Raw genomic sequence first — 19,389 nt, forward strand, 5'->3', positions numbered from 1 at the left:
ATTTATGCAAAATCTTGGGATTAATAGAGAATTCAGATCCATTAATAAATCTTTTCCCCTCCTACTGGTGCAATAGTTCTAATTAAACTTTACCAACTCTTTTGGTTTAATCCCTTGAGCTGACCTCTAACACACTAGAGGTTTTAAATCAAACTACAAAAAAAAATCCTCAAAGCTAAAACTTAAAGTGTTAGCCACAGGAGAAAACCAATAAAGGATTTATCAAACATGTCTGGTAAACTAGTAAGGCTTTGTAAAGATAATTTTTATAAGTAAAAAAAATAAAAAGAAGCAAGCTTAAGACACTCTAAAATTAGTAAGTAGAAAAATTAGTTACCAAAGATGTATCAAAACCATAGTTACACCACAACAACCTAGCTTTTTACATCTGTTCTTATCTGTATGAACACATGAATTTATAAATTTCTATTATAAATATCACAGGAAGTTTGCACAGGAGGAATTGACATTTGGAATAAATGTGATCTGGTAAAACTGCAGAAGAGGCAAGATGGTGACAGATAAACAGCTTCTTCCAGCTGTTCTGCTGCTTTAGGTTATTATTATTATTATTGTTATTATTATTCAATTGTGTTTTAACGGAACAGGTTATATTCTGCATTGGACTGTTTGGTTGATTAGGACAAACTGAACTATTATTATCTATATACATCAAATTGCTGGTGGGACTGCTTGGTTATTTCAGTAAAACATTACTGGGAACCTCTTCCTCCCAAAATAGTACATTACAGAGCCGCAGCATAGGGAAGAAAAAGTGGCCAAGAAGAAGTGCAGGTCTGCACTCTCCAATAAAATCAACTACACAGTTCATACTGATGATCAGTATAAGTCATAGAGATAGTTAAATATTGATTGCAAACATGCACAGTAATAAAAATTGCAAGACAGTGAATGACACCAATGATCAAGACAGTGAATGACACCTCCCGTGAAGTTCATTTACATGCTGCATTAATACTGCACAGAACATCACAGCAAAACATGGGGGTTTTTTTGCTTTTCCTTAAATCATCACACATCTAGATCGGAGGTGTGTGTGCGCGCATGCACACACACATACACATATAGATATAGATATCTCCAAGATGACTATTAAGGTTTACAGGTTGAATGATCTAAAATCACATGCTCATAGTATTTTCAATACCTACAAAAATACAAATTTCTCAAAAGGGGCTTATCTCTTTGCATACCTTTGCTTGCACTCTCCACATGTTCCAGTTCATCTGGGAACTTTAAGATGTCTCGATGATGCTCTTCACAAATTTCAGCCAGAAAATGCAATAGCGTTGATTTTTGATCTGATGATTTGGTATCTCTAATCTGCAAAATCAAAGAAAGGAGATGCATTAGTGTTACTAATAAATGTTCTCTTTTATGAATATGTTTTACAATATATGTTTTTGAATCTGCCTCTGGAAATAAAACACATTTCAAAGTACCATAAAGCCTAAAAAGTGGTTTTGTAGATTTTTATCCTTATGGTATAGAGGTTACAATGTGGATACATAAATAAGGGGGCACCCATCCTGCTAATTCTCTGCATGCAAGGTTCCATTCATGAGTGTGCACTCCGACATACCTGAGCCCAGGGCTTTTTTTGTAGAAAAAGCCCAGCAGGAACTCATTAGCATAACAGGCCACACCCAACACCAGAAACTCATCAGCCTATTACGCCACGCCCATGACAGTGCATCTCATTAGCATATTAGGTCACACCCCCATGCCTTCTCTTGGCTTGCCCGGGCTCCCCGATCCTTCCAGGGCCCCCCCCAGCCCCCCTGCCTCAGAGTCACTGGGGTGGGTGTGTTGCTCTCCAGACCTTCCCTCTGTAGCCACACACGCAGAGGTTTTGGCCGTAGTGGCCGTGGCCAACTCTGAAGCCACCCGGAACTCCGTTCCTGTGCGTTCCTGCCCAAAAATAGCCCTGCCTGAGCCAAAAATAAACCAAAAATTAGTTTTTGGAGGGATATCCAACAATGACTCTAAATACCTCCAAATTCTAGGAGTAACAAAATATCCACAGGGATTTCAGAACACTGGGGGGGGGGGTTGGCCTCAGGAGCCAAGAGGTAGAGAGAGGAAGCTGGCCACCCCAAACAGCTGTTTGGCAGCATCTCCCACCCTTTATACTTTAAAGGGCCATTATTTTCTAAGGGAAGACCAGGCCTCTTAAAGGAGGTCTACCGCCATTGAAAATAATGATTCTTTAAAATTTAAAGAGATGGAGATGGAGAAAGGGACTAACAAGTGATAGGGTAGACCTAGAATGGTCCTTTAACATCAAAAAGGGATTTTAATATTTTTATTGTTTTATTTGTATCGGCCTGTTGGCCATCTTCTGTAAGCCGCCCAGAGCCTATTTACAGGGTGGGTGGGGTATAAATGTAAATATAAATAAATAAAATAAAAAGGATAGGAGATGCAGCCAATAGCTGTTTGGTAAGACCAGAATCTTTTCTCCCCATCTCTCCCTGCTCCTGTTGCCTCTGAAGGGAATCCAAAATTAGTCCAAAATTAGTCCAAGAATGTGTGATGTGCAAACCCATATTTCCACATTTGAAACACTGAATAACATTGAGCAAAACCAGTAGCATACATAAGGTCCTGATTCATGGTATTTCAACTGAAAGGAAGAATCAAACAAAACCAAGCAGTATACAAAAAAGAAGACGGCAAGTGGTGGATCCACACTCCACAAAGAGAAAATTTATACAGTAACAAGCAGCCAAGATTAATGTTATAGTTTCCGATTATATGAAAACTAAGACTAACAAAAATTGAACCGATTAGTTAAAATATGCCATGGTAGGACAAGAAAGAGGACCAAAGGCAAGTACAGAAGACACTTCACAACATGGAATTTCTGGCATCACTGTCTATTGCTTTGGACAACTGACAGCCAGCATGGTATAGTGGTTAAGAGCAGCAGATTCTAATCTGGAGAACCAGGTTTGATTTCCCAGTCTTCCACATGAAGCCTGCTGGGTGATCCTGGGCCAGTCACAGTTCTCTTTGGGCTCTCTCAGCCCATCTACCAGTCACAAGGTGGCTGTTGTGGGGAGAGGAAGGGAAGGCAATTGTAAGCCTTTAGGGCAGAGAAAAGTGGGGTATAAAAACCAGCTCTTCTTCTTTATCATCATCTCAAATTGATTAACCATACTATATATAACATATGTCTGCCTGTCTAATATGGGTCTTTACAAAGTACTAGCATGATCAGTATTTAATATGACACTCATCTATCTACTGATAAAGCCAAATTCATAGGAGTAAGGAACTGGGATTTACATTTTTGAATATGGATACGGGGATATGTCCTAAACTTTACTATGCTGTCTCAAAATACAGTGATAAACCACAATATATGAATGATACCATGGGTTTCATAAATGTATTGAGGAGGCACCAATTTGATTTTCTCATTAAAAAACCACTGCAGGACATAATTCTGTAATTTTTCAGTGCACACTGCCATCCTCTTTAAATGCAAGCCTTTCAGGTTTATAGATTCACCTTGTTAAGAACAAGTGAGTACGCAAATGGGCTTTTGTTTTTAAAAAATGCACCGATGTACATAATTAGAATGATAATATACTTTTACAATAATTTGGTGACTAAAGATTCAGTTAGTCCTAGAATGGTGCATGGCAGAAATTGTGTGTGTTTGTGTATGTGCACACACACACACATTATTTTGTTTGTTCGCTTTGATTGTTATAAAAGGTTTCACTGTAATAATTACATTTCAATTTCTCACTTGAAAATCAATAAAAAAAGAACACAACGGCTTATTTCCTCTTCATAAGAATTTCAACAGACAAAATCCTGATAATCCAGAACCCTACTTCTCTCCTCTTACGCATGGTGGCCCTTGTAAGGGCAGGAAGGAGGGATAGAAACAAAGCATTTTAAAGCAACAACATTCTATCAGGACTGTGTGCTGGAAATCTGCTGGAAATCAAACAAATATTCAGGGTTGAATTACCTGAATAAGAAAACAAATTATGTTTAGTGTATTTTGTAAAAGAATACTGATAATAACAGCAGAAATAACAAAAGCAGGAAAACTTCCCTTCCACTTCTAATACCCGGGGGGGGGGGGTTGTAGGGCTGTATCAAAGTAGCTTACTTTCCCCATCACTGCAATATCTATGAAGGTGGTAAAAAAGGAATTTAACATGTTCATTAATGTGCTAGTACTTCAGTAGATGTAACAAATACCCCCCCAGTGGCTTCTTAGTGGTAACAGATGACTTTTTGGAATACAGTGACATCAAACCAGGGCAGAACAGTTGAATTTGAGTTGGACTGCGGTGGCTCAGAGGTTAAGACGCTGAGCTGCAGACCGGAAGGTCTGTAGTTTTGCAGTTTGAGACCCTAGTGACGCATGAGAGAGTGAGCTCCCGTCTCTGCGCTCCAGCTCCTGCCAACCTAGCAGTTTGAAAGTAAGAAAATGCAAGTAGATAAATAGGTACTGCTTCGGTGGGAAGGTAACAGCATTCTGTGTGCCTTGGTGTTTAGTCATGCTGGCCACATGACCATGGAAACGTCTTTGGACAGTGCTGGCTCTTTGGCTTGGAAACGGAGATCAGCAACACCCCCTAGAGTCGGATTCGACTGGCTTTCGAGCAAGGGAAACCTTTACTAGCACCTTAGAGATCAACAAAGAACTGGAGGGAGTAAGTTTTTGAGAGTCAAAGCCCCATTCAACAGCAGAATAGATGTGGAGATTAGTCCTTTTATCCTGGTCAGAAGGTGGGAGGGGTGTTGTAAAGAATGCTTGCAAAGGATGCAAAGGTACAATGCATATTGTAATCGGCTTGATTAGAGCAGAGGGGAAATGCTTGGGGGCAGAAAATTAGCATCTGTAGTGACATAAAAATCCTGTGTCCCTGTACTAATTTTCTGCCCCCAAGCAGTTCTCCTCTGCTCTAATCAAGCCGATTACAACCTACATTAAGATGGGTAGCTGTGTTAGTCTGTCTGCAGCAGCTGAAAAGAGCAAGAGCCCAGTAGCACCTTAAAGACTAACAAGATTTGTGGCAGGGTATGAGTTTTCTGAAGAAATGAGCAGTGACTCAAGAAAGCTCATGCCCTGCCACAAATTCTCTTAGTCTTTAAAGTGCTACTGGACTCTTGCTCTTTTCTACTGCTGCAACATACATTGAACTTCTGCATCTTTTACAAGCATCCTTTACACCCCTCCCACCTTCTGACTAGGATAAAAGGGCTCAGATCTCCACTTTTATTCTACCTTGAACAAAACGTTGTTAGTCCTAAAAGTGCCACTGGACTCAAACTTTGTTCTTTGTCTGAGGAATTGAGCTTTGACTCTCGAAGGCTTACACCCTGAGACTCTTCTTGGTCTCTCAAGCGCTACTGGAGTCAAATCTAACTGTTTTGCTGCAAACCAATCTTGTGAAATGGGGTACAATGCATTATTTGCTCCAGCCCTTAAAATATCTAAGTTATACTACTGGTATATATAGCATACCACTGATTACACCACAGGGCGTTCGCCTTACCCACTTTCCTGAAACGCTGTATAGGTGTTACATTGGAGGAACAATGCTCAGAAGAGCCATAGGTGGCATGCCACAGATCCACATGTGGCTCCAAAGCCACTGTGTAAATAATTACTGGATTACACTATTCAGATAGATGTTGGAAACAAGAACTAAAGGTGTGTGTGTAGTTTACTGTTTCCAGGTCATTCTTATCCATTTAGAGAACATAATCCTAATTCTTATAGTAAAATATTGAGCAGAGAAGGAACACAGAAACTTGTGACTTAATATGAATCAATTTCACAGACATTTACACAGCACATAAGCCCAGGGAACAAATAATATCCCCTACCTCCAAATCATAACCAGCTTCAAAACCAAAATGTCAAAATACTGTAAATGTATTCATATTTAAGGTGCCACAATACTAACACAGCCGTCCCAGTAGTTTTGGTTAAACCGATTTATTATATTAGGCTTTTATACTGCCCTCCCCACAAGCGGGCTCAGGGAAGTATACAACAAATTTCTACAAAAACACATTTAAAAGCATTAAATAGTCTAAAAATAAAATTGTAGAAATACCCGATATCCACATGGTGCCATAATACAATTCTGACCCACAATTTATTTTACTGTGGAGGGAGGGGGTGAACCAAATATCTGTTGGCAATTGTTAACCATTAGACCACTGATGCTAAACTGATATTAAATACCGTTGCTGTCCTCAGCTGTATCCTTGGCGGAACATTTCTGCCTCACAGGCCCTGCAGAATTGTAACAGATCCTGCAGGGCCCCAACATTGGTAGGCAGAGAGGTCCACCAACCTGGCAAGGGCAGCCGGATGCTCTTTGGGCCAGAGACTTCCAATAGATGTTGATCACTTGAGCGATCCCCCGCGTTCCCCCCCGAAATGACCTCTGGGCGGCCCCATAGATATGCTGCTCCCTGACCGTTCAGGGCCTTAACCGGACCCAGCACTCAACCTGGAGCCAATGCACATGGTGGAGCACAAGTTATATGTGTGCTGTTACCATTGTCCCTATGAGGACCCAGGCCACTGCATTCTGGACAAGCTTTAACTTCTGGATCAGCATCAAGGGCAGCCCTCCATAGAGTGAATTACAGTAATCAAGCCTAGAGGTGACCATTGTGTGGATTACTGTGGCTAGGTCGGGGTGAGACAGGTAAGGGGCCAGCTGCCTAACCTGGCAACATTTGTGACCTGGGCCTCCATTGACAAGGAGGCATCCAGGACTACATCGAGGCTCTTGACTGTCTGAGCTGGTGTTTAATTTAGTTAAAGCTAGCTATGATTAACAGTTAAATTAGTGAAGATATAGTGCTATACCAGGGTTAGTTCTGCAAAAAGAAGAGGGAAAGGAAATTGCATATGATATAATGGAGCTGCGGTGGCTCAAGTGGTTAAGATGCTGAACTGCAGGCTGTGGAAGGTCAGTAGTTCAGCAGTTCGAGACCCGAGTGTGCCACATGATGGAGTGAGCTCCCATCTCTAGTTCCAGCTCCTGCCAACCTAGCAGTTCGAAAGCAAGAAATTCCAAGTAGTAAATAGGTACCACTTCAGTGGGAAGGTAACAGTGTTCCGTGCACCTTGGTGTTTAGTCATGCCGGCCACGTGACCACGGAAACGTCTTCAGACAGCGCTGGCTCTTCGGCTTTGAAACGGAGATGAGCACCGCAACCCTAGAGTCAGATTCGACTGGCTTTCGAGCAAGGGAAACCTTTACCTTTAGGATGTGATGATGTCACTTCCGGGTGATGTCATCGTGCCACGCACGCAAACAGAGAGTCACAGTTTTCATGATGAGGCTAATGAATGCTAAGCTGCTCTGCAGCATCAACTGAGAAACTGTTCTTCGTCATCCAGACTTGATGAACTGCTTCCCAGTTATAAGATTCACAACTACAATTGCCGGCAAATGTCAATACCTGAGATTAACAAAGCTTCAGTCCCAGAAATGCTGCTAAACAGTATCCAGCCAATATAAAGAGACAAAACTTTCAAAGCTACCAACAAAATGCTAATGTGTTTTCTGCTTTCATCCTAACATGTTTTTTTTTGCTGTACTATATTTGTATAAATATTAACTGTTCAGTGAATCGACAATCATGAATGCTTCAGTGCATATATCAAAACTATTGCTCTGGCTTGCCAGCCTTGATACAGTACATGAATTCTAATGGCAGTCTCCTTTATTTAAGCAAAATTAAGTTCTGTGCTCTCTGCCAAGGGTTGTTTACAAATCGCTGCTTTCTTCAATAACAACCACACACCACAATATAACATCCAGAAAGATAATGCATTTTTAAGGATTTGCAATCAACATAAAGACATTAGACTTGTAGCTAGCACTAGACAGGTTTCTTACAAGCTTTCCTGACTGTATTTCTGCCTCTGGCATCGCACAATGGCCCTTCCCAGTGTTCCATGATCATGAATGTCTAAGGCCAGATTTACATGAAACGGCAGCATTGTGGAGTAGGCTTGCCAAGTCCCCCCAGGGGGCGAATCGGGCCCCGGGGGAACCCCACCCCCAAAGCACATGACATGCCCAGCGTCAGCACGCTACCCGGAAGTGACACAATCACATCGGGCACGTTGGGGGTGTGGCCACAATAATCTGAGGGAAAACTCTATGGTTTTCCCTCGGATGATTGTGGCCCGGCCCCCAACGTGCCCAACATGATTGTGTCACTTCCGGGTGATGTAATTGCGGCGCGCGCATGGACTCCCAGACCAGCGCTGGACTCCCCCGCTCTTCATAAGGTAAGGACTTGGCAACCCTATTGTGGAGGCTAGTTTTAAATGTTAAAATTGTCAAATGCAGAGCCACCTACTGAGTTTACAGGATGGTAGAGGAGCTGAATAGTTAACCAATGATTCCCTCCCCAGTTCCTTGAAACCTAGACTGTAATCAGAATAAATGAAAGGCAAGACGAGATTTAAACATGGGGTTTAAAGAACAGTGACAAACAGTTCATCCAATAGCCACTACGAGTCACGAGTGTGATGAGCTGATAACAAAGTACTGCTAGCAAGTCTCCATCCGTAGCCAAACATACAACCAGTGAAATTACATCCTCGTTACAACTCCATGCCACTTCTATTAAGTAGACACAGACATGTCAACAACACATAGCTGGCATGTATATGCCTTGGAACATTCTTAAAGCCAAACATAAGTTTCATTTGGCATTGCGATTCAGTTATCACCCTCCCCTTTTTACCCCAATGACTATGAACTGTGACTTTTTAATTGGCCTTGTTGCATAATATATGTGATCAACAGAACTGTGATTGCAAATAACAAACAAACAAACAAACCCAGTCACAGTGTAACACTGAAATGATTTAGCTGTTTCCCCCCTTATAAAACCATGGAAAAATATCTCCTCTCCAGATGACATATGGAGCTCACCATGAACAAGATAAAAACAATCTCACTTTTCACAATTACAATTCAAAAAGCACAAGGAGCAAAGGCTTAGACTTGGGGTGCCAGCTCTGGGTTGGAAAATACCTGGAGATCTGGGGGGTGGAGCCTGGGGAGGGCAGGGTTTGGGGGGGGGTCAGCAGGGTATAATTCCAAAGAGTCCACCCTCCAAAGCAGCCAAAGCAAACTGATCTTGTCCTCTGGAGATCAACTGTAGTACCAGGAATCTCCAGGTACCACCTGGAGGTTGGCAACCCTAGCTTAGATCCACATGTGGGGAGGCTGCTATGTGCTATGTGTGTGTACAACTTTGGCTCTCACAATCAACAGCAAGCATCTCTCTTCTTAAACCATTAGTCTGTCATCAGTAGACCTGCAACTGAAGACAGTACTTGGTATTATAAACGTGTATTTGTAATTTCATTAAAGAAGTAACAGGATGTGTGAAAAAGTACCTAGAAGACAGGGGCGCTTCTCTCTGAGTGTTAGCTTTATCCTCTCCCAAAACCAAAAAACTAGTTTTGAGATCCTTCTTGGATACCCATATGAATTTGCCTTGTATGACCTTGCATTGATTTGTAGGACATATAGGCCTGATGTGGCCTGATTAAACTTGCTTGGTGAAGCACAAGACTCACATGCACACACACACTATGCTTCCCTGGACCAGTCTCCCTGGAGAGAACAGATGCTTTGGAGGTTGGACTCTATGGTATTGTACCCCACTGAAGTCCCTTCCCTCCACAAACCCTGCCCAACACCGGCTCTACCCCAAATATCCAGGTGTTTTCCAACTTGGAGTTGGCAACTCAATCTAGCATTCCTGATCACATGGAGGAGCCTGAAAGACAAATGTCGCTGAAGTCACTGTGCAGAGTGTGAGCACAGGGCAGAGACAGAGCTAGCAGGCATGATCCCACTCTCCTCTACACATATCCAGGGCTAAAAAGGGATTTATTAGTTACTTGTTGTTTATTTCCCTTGTCACAACAGACGTGCATTGTAATGCGAGGGTAACCACAAACTTCTAACAGCTTGCTTTGGATCAGTTCCACCAAGCTTTGCGGAGCTGCCCAAAAGTGGAGCGATTTGAGCACTGTGGGCAGGATTTGGGGTGAAACAAAATATCTCATGCCTTAAGGCAAGAGTGCTCATGCTTAGCATTTCTTATTCCCATGTTCTAGCATCATGAGGTACTGAGGATCATTAGGAAAAGAACACCACAGCACGAAGAATGCCTGTTATCCTTGTTTAATATTAATGAAGGTTCCTCCTTAGCATAATGCTGCCTTCATAGCTACAGGCATATTAGAGCCTTGCAGGCCTCCTCCTTTACACAGTTCCAATGGCTGCTGCACATTTCAAAGGAATACTAAACTTTTTAATTTCAAAGTAGCAAATAATACAGATTTATATATTAACCCCCCATCCCACCCTGATCAAGATAAAAGTTGTCATCCTAACAGAATGGGAGCATACACAGTGAGACTGTTTTCACGTGACTTGTTCACTGTGGTTTTACAGCTGGAAATTCTACAGTAATTGCTCCCATCCCTTCATTATTTAGAACTAGCACGCAAGTCCTTTCTCTTCCAATGTACACAGATTCTAGAGAATGATGACTCCTCTGATTAGGTTGAAACTTGGTGTCTCAGGTAAAGCCATTAATGAATGGCTTGGATTACTGCAGTTTGTTGTTTATGTTCAAAAGTGTGTTTGAAGGACACAGTGAGTGCTCTGGAAGCACTTGGCATGAGTCTAAAATATGCCTTGAAAGGGTGGTCACACCAAAGCAGGGCAAGTGTAATTTTCTACAAAGTTATGTTACCCATCCAATAACCAAATACATTTGCCACACATAGAGAACCCTACTATAGTTAATTATGCTTATTATTTTTAAAAATAATTTTAAAATAGTAAGGACGTTTAATGCGGAAAATTTGAATACAGTTTACTTCAGCTTAATTCCCCATGCTTGAAATTTAACATAGTGCACATTCTAAGCAAACTTAAACCAGGTTAATCCATACTTGATTACATGTCAGGTAAAAAAAAAAGATTTAAATGGTGACCTTTTTTATATTATGTACTCTGAAATTATATTTTAATCTGCTCCTTTCTCCAAGATAAAGTATTATTATCCTTAAAAAAAGAAACCCACAGCATAGCCTAAACATGTGAAGTTATTAAAACTGGTCATACTTTCATGTATTTTACAATGTAAATGATGAAATTTGGGGGAAGGAAGCTAAGAATACTCATCCACCTTCCATATTAATTGTAGTACATATTCAGCATGCAATTATTCACGTGCAATATTAAGCGTACTTCATCTGTATTTAACATGCCTTTTCCAGTGCATAATACCACAATTAATAAATTCTATTGACGTGACACCGAAAGATGACATTTGCCTCCGATTTCTACTACTTAACAATAAAGCTATAGCTGATGGCATTCATACTCCACCACAAGGGGCCAATTCAGTCACCATTGTCCTATTCTCCCCTATCCCACCTCCTCATTCACATCTCTGAGTAAGCAACTGCAATGTAAGAGCTGGGATCCAACAGACGTCAGCTGCTGCACCTTTCACAATTTGCTATGTATGGTTCGGATTGTTGGCACAAGCAGTGCCGTACCAAGGGAATGGGGGGGGGCAGACTGCCCCAGATGCAGCTTGAGTAAGGCCCTTCAAGGGGGCCCTTGAAGCCAGCATCATGTTTGTGTCCAGCCAAACAAATGTCCTTGCTTTTATTTTTAGAATGCAGTTCTGGCTGCAGCCACTAGGGGTGTGGGGAAGCGCCACAAAAAGCTTTTTGGCTATACTCTCCTTTCTCCAAGACTGAAGCAAACTTGCTTAAAAACAACCAACTGCCACAGCCTGCAGGTCATTTTCTCCAGTAATCCAGCCTTTCTCTCTTCCTTTCCTTACACCCAGCTCAGCCAGATCTTGCAAAGCAGTAGTTAGCATGTTGGGGCAAGGTAAAACAAACTTTCCCTCTCTTCCACACTTTTCTCATTCATTCTGTCTCCCTTCACCCTATCCCCCCCCCTATTTTCACTTCTTGGCCTCAAGACCTTCTCATCTAGGGCTACCAAATGTCCTCTTTTTAGAGGATATGTCCTCCTCTTGGGTTGGGAGGCTGGGCCTGTTTTGCCCTATAGTCCCCCAGTGGAGGCAAGCTTCAGCTTAAATAATAGTGGCATTTAAAATGAGATTTCACATAGTGATCAATTGTTTGAAATAGTCAGTCAGGGAATATGTTCTCTTTTTTGCTTTTCAAAATATGGTAACCTTATCTCATCCCCAGCCTGCTTGGTGACAGAATGTATTTAAAAGTAGTATAGTAGCAAACCTTTGTTAATATTATGAACAGAAGGCACTGGGTTTGCTGGGCACTGTACAATGCACTGGGTTCTGCTGGGCTTCCACCCCCCCCCCTGTTTGGACTGTGATTCTGTGCTTGACATCAGTCGGCACTGTCACAATGGCACTGGGTTATCTGGGCACTGTACATTGCACTGGTTCAACTGGGCTTCCAATCCCCCCCTTGCTTGGACTGAATAGATAACACTGAAGGGCTACTTTGCAACAAAACTGACCTCAGCCTACATCTGAAATGGGCACAGAAAGACACACCATCATTGTTATTATGTATTTTCACATAGGTTAGCATTACCTTGCAAAGAAAGCTAATGTTAAAGCCCAGTGATTGGGCATTTCTCGAGCCAGAATTCATGTAGTTTCCAACCAGCAGCACGAGTTCCAACAGCTTGCTAAAGCTCTCGCTCTTCTTCACTTCCTCACAGGCTATCGTTACTGCCATGATGCCAGGCCTGATATTGTTTATGTGCTCTTCAAACGTCAGCTTGAAAAGGATGCCATTGAGGCGAGGCCGTAACATCTTCACCGAGCTCATCTGGAAGGTAAGAAAATAGCTAAGGGAGAGTGTTTTAAAATACTTTCCATGCAATAAAGAACAATATTACCCTCCACACACGCACACAAAACCCAACACTTAAATAGTATAAATTGTTGGTACCCATTTTTCCACAGCATGGTGGTATACGTTGTTTCAATTGACAGGATCCAAAGTAACAAGAAACCCATTCCACACATTCAAATGAGCTCTGGATGTGTGTTTCTTGAATCTCAGCGTTCTGGTATATGTTGCATCACTTAGGAAACTAAGAAGAATTTCTAACAATCAAGGTCTGATGTTCAAAGGGGAAATGAATTTTTAAAATCCCACCAGTAGCAGCTCAAGCAGTAGTCTGGATCCAGACCACTGTTTTAATAGTTTTGTACAAACATTTACAGTTCCACAGGTACCTAATAGGTTTTGACTTCACAATTGTGATACCTTATGTATGTAACTCAACCCCTGGCACCCACTCTTGAATTTTTGGCACCAATTTAAGAAGGACTTCCCTATTTTCTCAAGTCTTTGGCTACAAGTAATACTGTCAAGGTACTGGCCATTCCTCACTTTCAATATTTGCTATGCAGCTAGTACCATCTTAATTGTGGTTTTAGCAAGAATTTGATCAACAGTGATTTTTAACTTGATTTTAGATTGTGTTGTGCTTTGACCTACCATGACATACTATTCTACTGCGAGCCACTTTGCCAACTATTTCATGAGGTAGTGTTTTCTTCTTTTTTTCTTCTTTTTTTAAAAAAGGTAACTACTGGACTTTTAATGACTTTGACAGCATTCATTTTTTTTAAAAAAAATACACACATCAGAATGCATAACAGTTCATTGATCATGTCACAGGAGGAAGATTTATTAGTTCTGGTCTAACAAAAGTGCTTCAGACTTTAATAGTAATAGAAACTGGGAGGGCAACTTTAAAATTTTATCATCTATTATTAAACCGCTTGCATATTAAACCACTTGCATATTATTAAACCACTTGCATACATCCCTGAACTGTTAGGTGTGCCATAGTCATTAGGTACACACAAACAATAGGAAAGACAGATAAAATTAGTAAAGAACATCTAGTCTCACAATAGCATTACAGCCAGACTAAGCCATGTAAATGCCTGAAAGAATTTGATTGAAACCAGTGACAGTTGTCAGATATGATCGTTTGGTGCATTTCAAATGACTTACATTTCCGATTTTATGATTCACTGCATAAAGTGCTCTGGGACACTGACCATGATTGCATATTATGCAAGGGTTTATTTGTATTATGAGGTCACTGTCCATCAAAATACTACCAAAGGGAATTACATTCTTTTGAGTTGATCCTACACTATATTAAAGGGGGGGAGCAATGACAGCTTTTGAAAGCTGTTACAAGTGCCTTATTTCCCTATGGAGTTTCAGACAGATTTATGTTTTTGCTGCTTACAAGAACTCCTAATACTAATAATACTCCATGCTCTCACTACCCAGAATAAGCACTCCCCTCAGTTAGGAGGAGGATTCGGGCAACCATTTTTATCCTCCTGAGGCTTACTTTCTCGTTCAACATAAAATGAGAATCGAGTATAATTAGACTGCTTAAGAAGGTACAGTATATAACAAAAACTCACAGTCAGGCTGCGAAAATCTAACTTGTCTAATTCTTATGCCATTCCAAGAACAGTTTTGTACAATTCAAAAGCTGGCTTCCTGCATTACAGGCATGAGCAACTTTAATCTATTATCTTTTCACAGGATTTATGTTCTTTGTTCTGTGGAACAAGCTGAGTAACTATAAGACCGAATCTTGTTAGCCTTTCATCAGGCTTAAGATCATTTATTGTTCGGTGAAAACCCGTAGTAACATTGGGCTAAGCAGTACCAGAAGTATCCACAACATCATTTTCCTCTCTTGTCATGTATTGACATCGACATTCGAAGGCTGCTGTTGTTATGCCAATTAAGGTGTGTTGTGTTGTGTTGACATTGGCATTTCATTCTCTGGAAGAATTATTTGGTGTGGAGGGGGCAATTTTAAAGCAAGCATCATCTTTTTGGCACTACAAATGCACCAGCGCAATGCATGCAATGGCAATTTCTGCCACACTGTGTGAGCTAAACAAAAATGCAATAACGATAGTAGCAACAATGATCTGGTCATAGATTAACAAGAAGTGTTTAGAAATATGATTAGACTAGAAGCCAATCAGATGAAGCATCCCTACCACTAGCTCTAAATATCTTGTGATGAATTGCCAGAAAATAATTTTGTTCCAAGAATAACAGGGCAGTGTCGCCTCCCCCCACCCAGGTTTCCAATACTTGTGACAAAACACAGTGGCAGCAAGTATATTATCTTTGCTATCCATCATTAAATTTCATCTCCTTTACATTAGACGTGAAACTTCATTTGATCCTAGGGTATAACTTAAAAAAAAATTGTGTTTAATTTGAATATATAATTCATCTTGATGCTTCATCTAAATGAAAATGTGATGCTCCAATTTTCATGCACAAATAAGAATATTAAGCTAATTAGTCTGTTATAATAAGTAACCTAATTACAAAGTGAGACTTTTCTAAATGAATTTTAAACATCTAATTCTGACCTTTATTAGGGTTGATGAGTATATTGATTATCTAATTAAAACCTTATATTAATAATTAACTTACCTAATTTGTATATGCAAATAGGCGTACACAGTCTGAAAAGACAAACTTCAAATAGTAGGCAATATTTCAATCATTCTGTACTAATTTCTTAACCTTTCAAAAGTCAAAGCTTATACGGTGGGCATCTTGTTGGTCTTTAAGGCGCTGCTGGACTCTAATCTTGTTCTTCTACTGCTGACCAATATGGCTGCCCTCCAGAAACAAGTTTCTTAACCAGTTCTTTCTCATTAAAAATATCCAGATTATTAACAAGACTCTTGTCAGCTAGGCTACTATTAGTAGTTGGCATCTGGATGGGGAGAGAAGCTCCATAAGCAGTAACTTCTTCCCTGCGAGGTGTTCTTAGAAAGTGTCATCTTAAAGCCTGCTGAGAAAAAAAAAGAGCTGGAGGTGCCCTGCATAATCAAGAAACCTTTGAGAAGCCACTGGACCCCGAGACCAGAGCGGAAGAGGCTTAAGACTGGCGGTTCTATTCCTTTGGATGGAAGAAGATTGGGCTGCAGTGAACGTCTAAGAAGCTATCAAGAATTTAGAGAGTTTTAGTATAGATGTAAAGGCGGAAGGACTTTGCAAATTGCTTTTATGAACCGAGCTGGAGGAGATGCTCGGGAAATCTTCTCATCACAAGTAACAATCTAACATATAAGCTTAGAAAGACAGGACCTCACAAAGTATATTGTTTATTAATAGCCTTTTCTTTTACTAACAGCAGTTTAACAGGGAATGATCTCCTAACCTTGGGTTTTTAGTTTAGTGTGGGTTATCTTTTATTTCTCCCTAAGTGTAGTCCCCCTATCCCTATTTTTTTCTTGGTAGTTTATGTAGTATTATAAAAAAAATAAAAAATCCGCTCCGGGGGCTTAAAAAAAAGTTTAAACAGACTTTTAAAATCAGAAACAAATAAGTGAATGTTAAACATTTCTGTACAGAATCGAATTTTGCCCCTTACAAGGCATATTGCTTGTATCTATATATGGAAACAGGTGTACATTCAAGTACACAGTCATGTGAATGAAGTGCGTGCCTGCTAATTTTGAAAACAGGCATGCTTTTGGAAGCTGCAATTGGCAGAAAGTCATTATAACATAGTCATTATAACAAATGTACATAGCCTCCACAAAGGACTATCTACATACAGCCTTTTAAACTGGGGTTGTAACGAAATCGCAGTTACCTGTGTATGTATGATGGCTGCCATCTGGGGTGGTTTGTTTAAAATGTTCCCCCATGAGATGAGATTTAATTGAGCTGCAGTTCTGGAAAGGGGCCATTCAACAGTCGGCTGGTTTGGGGACTGAATGGGAGTCTCCCTGCTTTCTTGAGTAAGAGAGCGAGGCTGAAGCAGAACCGGAGGCCGGTCCAAGGAGAGATCCCTTCCTGAGGCCACAACCTCCAGAGGTAGAGAGTATTGTGTGTAGGGGAAGAGGATTGTGTTTAACCCCTGTTGATTTATGCCCTGTTGGTTCATAGTGTGTGCTTATCCATTTAGCGTGTGTGTGCTCCATAAGTGTAAATGGTTAAATAAATTATTTTATTTAGACTAATACTCAGTGTTGTGCTCTGACCACATAGTCCTCCCTGCTCAGCATGTTACACGTGGCAAAGGAAGACCATGGAAGCAAAACGGGCCCAGATCATATGGGTTGCCAACTCTCCAGGGGGTGTCCAAAGATTAAGGTATCCACTTCCCAAGTTTGGGGAATCAGCCAGTGGGGTCTCACTGTTCCTCTAGGAAGGTGGTGTAAATTCAGAGAGTGGTGGCAGCAACTGAGGAAAGGAAACCGTCCCACCAAACAGGGTGGGCAGGCAAAAACAGGGGCTTGCGAGCCGCTGAATGGCTGCTCAGTCTCCCAGGGCTGAGGGCGGGTCCCCGTTTCGCCACAGGGGGGCACACCATAATTTTAATGAAGATGCAGAAAATGGGAAAAGGGTTAAGTTTTCCCTTAGTCACCCTCTTTGATACTACCAACCACCACCCCTTTAAGTATCAGGAATCTAATAGTAATATGTGTCTGTAACTTATAGACGCTGGTGGACTTTCTTCTCCAGGACGAGAGAGAGAGAGAGAGAGAGAGAGAGAGAGAGAGAGAGAGAGAGAATAGGGATTGCTTAAACCAAGTTAATGCTTCTTTAAAGGGCAGAACATTGTGAGACAAAATAATCTGTCATGCTAAGATCAGTTTCTTATTTACTTCTCTCTTTTTTAATACTAAAGGGAAAAATACATTCTGGAAAGCTTAGCTCCCTTGAATACATTTCAAAAGTCTGCATATGAGCACACAAACATTTATCTATAGCAGATAGAAAAGGGCGTGGAAATGGCTTGTGATAGGAAGCTTCATCACTTCTTGAAAAGGAGCATTAGAATGAAGTGTGACACAAAGCAAACAGATTATATTATAGTACAAAAGACAGAGAAAGAGTCAGAATGGATACTGGAAACAAAAAAAACGCAGCACCAACCAAAGCATTGAGTTCACAATCGCTTTACACTGAAATCAGCACTCCATGGTCTACAAGCCAGGTAATCTTTATTCACTGCAACAGACTCTTGATTTATGCAAGAATAATGCAACACAATTCATTCATGTTGTTTGAATTATAGATATGTGGATACAAACCACACATACCCCCCCAAAAAAAAGCCCTTAAACCTTCCTCAAAATGTTGTGTGCGTACTTAGGAACTCCTGGGAGACAAAATGCTGCCCCAATATTAACTATAGCTCTCATGGCTGCTGAAGTAAACTATTTTTTGGACAACGGAATTAGCAAACCATTTAAGATATTATTTTGGACAACCAGCAATCTTATCTACTACACTGCAACTATACAGTCACAATGAATGAAATATTCAGTGTCTGAGAAATTTATTTGGAACAAACAAAAAGCTGTAGTTGTGGGAGACCCAGGCAATCCTATGAGACCTAATAGAGGTTTAAAAGACAACTGACTTAAAATATGACTACTCTGCTCCAGATACAAGGTGCTCACATGACTTTTGATGTAACCCTAAGGGACGATAAACTACTCAGAAAAACAGAAGTTCCCTACAAGCTAAAAACATCAGCATAGATCTTGCACTGATGATATCATCATCATCATCATCATCATCATCATCATCATCATCATCTCAGGTTAAATGAGTGATATTTTGTCTTCCTTGCTTTATTGCTTTACATGTGCCTTGTCTGCTGCTCACAGCCTGAACAGACACTATTTTGCCCATAATAAAACTACAGCTAACATCTGTAGTTAAGAGAAATGTGTTATTGAGGAAATTTAATTAATCCACTTATACCCCACCATTTCTCCCCGATGAGGACCCAAAGCAGTTTGCATCATTCTCTTGTTGTGCACTTTATCCTCACAACAACCCTGTGTGGTAGGTTAGGCTGAGAGAATGTGACTGGCCCAAAGTCATCCAGAGAGCTTCCATGGCATGAGTGAGGATTCTCCCAGATCCTGGTCCAACACGCTTGACTACTTTCATTACCCTGGTTTCTAGATCTGAGATTGGATCCTAGATCCTTGCAAAAGACTTCATAGATGATTCTGAATGAATTAGGGAGCAATCAAAGCAGTACGACTCAGAAGTAAGTCCTTTTTAAATTTAATTTAATGGGGTCTAATCCTAGGAAAGTTTTTTTTAGTACTGCAGCCTTCATAAGTATATCTTTATTTTTTTAAGTCATTTTTTAAAATTTCAAAATCACTGATTTTTATTCAACTTTTACCTTTAAGCTTTGTTATGAGTTTACTAGGCAGAAGGATAGTATACAAGAGGAAAACAGTATAGGGCCACAT

At 40.7% G+C, this 19,389-nt stretch overlaps 1 protein-coding gene across 1 annotated transcript in view; it reads right to left on the reverse strand.

Moving 5' to 3' along the window:
* Nucleotides 1-1,214: 1,214 nt before the first annotated feature.
* DIAPH2 (diaphanous related formin 2) overlaps nucleotides 1,215-19,389 on the reverse strand; it is a gene marked incomplete at its 3' end in the record, with an annotated part of 192,240 nt that continues 174,065 nt past the window's right edge. Inside the window, exons 22-23 of the mRNA XM_015412100.1 lie at nucleotides 12,671-12,910; nucleotides 1,215-1,344 (exon numbers count right to left, since the gene is read on the reverse strand). Of these exons, the coding sequence (XP_015267586.1) occupies nucleotides 1,215-1,344; nucleotides 12,671-12,910 (370 nt within the window). The remainder of the gene's footprint in view (nucleotides 1,345-12,670; nucleotides 12,911-19,389) is intronic.

Source organism: Gekko japonicus, unplaced genomic scaffold (genome assembly GCF_001447785.1).
Source record: "Gekko japonicus isolate JY-2015 unplaced genomic scaffold, Gekko_japonicus_V1.1 scaffold1575, whole genome shotgun sequence".
NCBI classification, from domain to species: domain Eukaryota; kingdom Metazoa; phylum Chordata; class Lepidosauria; order Squamata; family Gekkonidae; genus Gekko; species Gekko japonicus.